This window comes from Humulus lupulus, chromosome 7 (genome assembly GCF_963169125.1).
Source record: "Humulus lupulus chromosome 7, drHumLupu1.1, whole genome shotgun sequence".
NCBI lineage: Eukaryota > Viridiplantae > Streptophyta > Magnoliopsida > Rosales > Cannabaceae > Humulus > Humulus lupulus.
The window spans coordinates 151968914-151973777 of NC_084799.1; the positions used below are offsets into that span (position 1 = coordinate 151968914).

At 30.9% G+C, this 4864-nt stretch overlaps 1 protein-coding gene across 1 annotated transcript; it reads right to left on the minus strand.

Moving 5' to 3' along the window:
• Nucleotides 1–399: 399 nt before the first annotated feature.
• LOC133788725 (uncharacterized) lies at nt 400–4031 on the minus strand. Its single transcript, XM_062226314.1, has 4 exons — nt 3689–4031; nt 3263–3393; nt 1347–1451; nt 400–1070 (listed from the first exon to the last, which is right to left on the minus strand). Exons 1-4 carry the CDS (start codon nt 3761–3763, stop codon nt 647–649), a joined length of 735 nt encoding a protein of 244 aa, XP_062082298.1. The 5' UTR covers nt 3764–4031; the 3' UTR covers nt 400–646.
• Between the last annotated feature and the right edge of the window lie 833 nt (nt 4032–4864).

Below are 4864 nucleotides of genomic sequence, written 5' to 3' on the forward strand. Positions count from 1 at the left end.
TTTGTTCTATTAGGACCCTTATTTTATTAATTATTGACAATAAAAACCCTAACACTGGAAGGAAATCATGATTCATCACTTTTATACATAACTCGAGCACCTTCTGAATTTTTCAATATAAAAAATCTTACTCATATATTAATATCACATAAACATATTCATTTAATCACATAACACAATTTTTCAAAATTACAAAAATACTCCTTAAAGTTTTAAATTACTAAATTGCCCTCACAAAGTCAAATTACCAAAATACTCACAACACAAAAAGACAAATATTACATATATGATACACATTAAGTAGTACATTTTAGAAAGCTTGAGACATTTACTGATATAAACCCATTAGTTACATACGTGACAAATAAATATTATGAAATAAATTATGACAATTCTTCACACAGTAGAAGTTGAATAAAATTTAAAATTGAATTTTCATCATACAACAAAGAAAAAACCAGTAGTTTCACCGTTTTGATATCCACTAGTCCCTAAAACCCGTTATTATTTCACAAGAGTTAATTCTAACGTTCTTTTTCTTTCTTTTTTTCTTTTTGGAATGTTGAAAAAACAAAGGAAATACTGTACATGAGGGGTTCAAATCGGGATCAGGCAAATGATGTAATTACAGAAAATAGGAACGAAACTATTTCCTACCCAACCTAGCCAAATGCTGCTCATGTTTCGCAGCAGCTGCCTTATCAGCAGCTTCACGCTTCAGTGCTCTCTTAGCTCGCCTGCCAGTTTTATCTTTTGCAGCCTCTTTTTGTCTAGGCTGACGAGATGTACCAGCACCAGGGTCCTCAAAATTTGACCGATGAACTGGCCTGGCTTCTTGGCGACCACCCCTAACAAATCCGTTGTCTCCCCATCTACGGTTACCAATGCGAATGCTTGATGAACTGTTAAAGTAAACTTCATCTAGATCATCATCACAATCTTCTTCCTCGAATGGATAATAATCTTCAGGGTCATCATATGTAACTTCACGACCCACCACGGTCAAAGGTGTAAACCAAGTGGCCCTCAGAAGGAGGCAGACACTTTCCTCAAACATGTAATCATGGATGCTGTGCTTCCAAAGGGGAAAAAGAATTATAACGCCAAATTAAAACGAACATATAATTTTAAGCCTATAAATTGGACCAAATTTTGAAATGGCTAATTCTAAGAAGGTATTAGCAACTCAGGGACAAGCAGACAACATTCAGTCATGCCCAAGAACTAGATATATGATTCTGAAACGAACCACAACTCCCAAAAGAATAAGCTAATTAACCATCATTTTAACCTAACAAATCCAGTAACCAAAGATGAACAAAGAAAAAGAACATAGAAATTAGTACCTGCCATCAAGGGAACGATGAACATTGAGGAACTCAAACGGATGCTTACACTGAGGACAGCTTGGATTTTTACCATATGTAGCCCATCGAAGGATGCAAGTTACACTACAGAAAGAAAATGCATATTAGAACAGTATGAAGCACCACTATACTAAGTAAACATAAAAGACAATGAAACATACAGAAAAATATAATGATCTGAAATAAAACAGCAAATCAGGGCATCAAGTACATATTTAAAAGTTGACTGCAGATGACAAAAGAGAATACATTCTGTGTATGATATTGATAGATAAATATGTATTCTGTGTAAAAGAATACAGTCTACGTGAATAGATATGGGTGACTAGATGTATTTCAGACACGGTGCAGCAAAAAGAAACCAATAATATAATTTTTGTTGAAGATTTGGTTTATTTTAAATTCCAAAAGAAAACTCCATTAATTAAAAAGGGTTACAAGCTAACACGATATAAGATTTCCTCCATAACAAACTGTCATAAACATAACATACAATAAACCCTTTAAACTAAAATAAAATCTTAGCCTAAGAAATCAAAATGAATCTAACGATTTGACTCACTTCCCTCCATCTAAGCTTTCAAATTGCACCAAAAAGATGGTGTACACTACATAGTCTCAGATAAAAGCTGTCATTTTGTCAGAAACAGATTCAATTGACTTTTACGAGAACAGAAACCAGCATTCCTTAGGACATATCCATTCAAACTCAGCTTCCTTCAACAAGCTATATTGACAAATGATTACTTAATTCTACTTAGAAATCACAAAACAAAAAGAACAAAGAACAAAGAATCTGGTGTCCATTAACTTTCCATGATATACCAGCCAAGCAAACATTTTAATCTGAAAGGGTTGTTAGATTTCCAATTAAATGAAGATGGTTCAAAAGTTAGGACTTGAGAGACCTTCAAACTCTACAAAAGCATGAATTCAAGATTTACAAGTGAATATCAGAAGTTCAAATGGTGACCCCAATCTCGTCATATATGAAAGAACAAATTTCTGGAATGGCTAACAAAGAAATGAAATGTAAGGCCAGTCTTATCATTCAAATTTCGCTGAAAATTCAGAAATTGAGCAAAAAGATTGAATCAAGCTATTAGGAGGAAGTGTTAATAGTCTTGGAAGATGACAACCTACCCAAAAGAAAAAGGAAAAAAAATAGGTAATCTCCATCTCAAGATTCCACATGGTATGACAAATAAAAGATGATTTCTTCAGCAAAATGAAAATCCAAGTATTTTTTAAAAGGACCTCTCATCATCGCATCAAAGCCCATTCTATAAGATGAAGCAATCAGTTATTCATATTCAACCATATCCTTTAAAAAGTTTTATTCCAAAGGGAATCTCCAAAGCAATCACGATGTCAGTGCCACATTTATTAATTTATGCCCCAACTCCTTTCTCACCAAACCATCGCAAGCTACTTAGTGATCGTGTAAATTATTATATTTCCATTCCCATAAAAACTTTTTCATGAGTTGTGTAACAAAGCTGCAATGCAATCTTGGCATTATAAATAAATTACTGCGCATTATCTTATTTCCCTTACAACATCATTCGTTCATGCTTGCTGTTGCAAATGGCCTAACCCCAATTACTGCTTTCAAAAACTGAACACTAACTTGCCATAATACCAAGCGAACAAATAATAATTCTCAATGTAATAATCAATACAACTATATAATATAGAGCAAATATTAACCATATTATCAAGGCCGTCCCAGACAAGACAACAAAAAGTGTAGCAACAGAAGCTCAAGCTACGACGGTTAAACACAAAGACAAAGAAAACTCAACGTATAGCAAGGCAAAAAGTTATCTACCACAAGCATTTCTAAGAAAGACAAATAAGGTAGCACATATATATAAGAGAACCATCAGACAAACCAGTATGCGTGCTCGCAACCTTTTACCAGAGCAATTTCCTGAAGCACTATCTTATCCAAGCATATCGCACAAACCCCACCATGATTCCCAAACCCATTTTCTTGAATCTCTGCCTTATTCGACATTTCCCCCTGAAACCCAGAAAACCCAAATGAATAAACGATCAAATTTCTCACCAACAAAAAAGGAGTTGACCTTGTCAAATGAAACTTTTCACTTTCGCTACGTTTGGTTGACCAGAAACAACCAGGAAAAAAAATTATCAGAAATTTTTGCCAAAAATGTAAATCCAAGTTTCAATAACAAATATTTAAAAAAAAAAATAGAAACACACCAAGAAAAAAATCAGAAAAATTGGATACACACCAAAATTGAAAGCACAGAGAAGAAGGAAAAAAAACAGATCTTAAAAAAGGAAGGGGGTACCTGATCTTGGAGAGATAAATGATGAGGAGCACTTGGGAGTTGATCATCGCCGTCCATTTTGATGACCGAAGTCATGATATATGTACAATATACCAAGAAGGGGAAGAAGAGACGGATGTACTAATCTCTACTCAAATAATAAGCTACAAGAATAAACCATGCCGAGAGAGAGAAACAACAATAGATGCTAAGAGAATTATTCTGATTCTTATATGCGATTCGATACACAGATTTTGGAATAGATAGAGAACAAAAACAAATAAAGAAAGATGAAGAGAGACTTTCATTTATTTATTTATTTTGTGGCAGAGAGACTCCTTTTTTTTTTGGAAGACAAATATGTAAATTCGAGGAATGAGTGTGAAATGTCACCGTATAATATCACTTAATTTTTTTTAATTAAAATGAAAAACAAACAAATAAAACTATTTTTTTTGATAGGACAAGTCGATAAGATATTAGAAAATGTGGAAGCTCCATAGTTCAACACGTTTTTCCCGAGATGTAGATATGGATATTATATTTTTCTTAAAAAAAAAATTATAGATGACATAAGTTTTTTTTAAGTTATATTTATTTATTAGGGCTTGTCAAATTTGTTTGAAACACAGTCAAACCTAACGAAAATTTAAATCACTAAATCTACTAATTGGACAGTGACCATGTAACCCGAATATATAAAATCAAATAGTTGGTTAGTTTTATTTATAGAATTTATTAATATTATATAAATTTTAAATAAAAATTTTATTTTAATTAAAAAATTTATTTATTTTTGTTTAAATTTATGTTAGTTCTAATTTTTGAATTTAGGAGTGTCAACAAGAGATCATATAATATTTAATATTATAAGTGAATTTTAAATTTAAGGTTTTTACTAATTTTTTTTAAAAAGTAATTTGTTGCTAATTGACAGTATATTATATTATATGTTTAATATGATATTATTTTAATATGTGAGTTTAAGTTTAATTAAATTTTATTTAATTTATAAAATGTATAATTTTATTATTTTTAAATAATTATTATTGTAAAATATCGAAAAAATATCATATTTTAATTTGTTTAATTATTTATTATTTTTAAATAATTATCATTATAAAATATCTAAAAAATATCGTATTTTAATTTGTTTAATTATTTATTATTTTAAAATAATTATCATTATAAAATATC

What these genes read in the sequence shown, in the direction of transcription:
- LOC133788725 (XM_062226314.1), bottom strand. Translation starts at nt 3,763, where the DNA reads ATGACTTCGGTCATCAAAATGGACGGCGATGATCAACTCCCAAGTGCT. An exon ending in ATTTATCTCTCCAAGATCAG is followed by an intron (nt 3,394 to 3,688) that starts GTACCCCCTTCC and finishes TCTGGGTTTCAG; the next exon opens with GGGGAAATGTCGAATAAGGC. An exon ending in GGTTGCGAGCACGCATACTG is followed by an intron (nt 1,452 to 3,262) that starts GTTTGTCTGATG and finishes TTCTTTCTGTAG; the next exon opens with TGTAACTTGCATCCTTCGAT.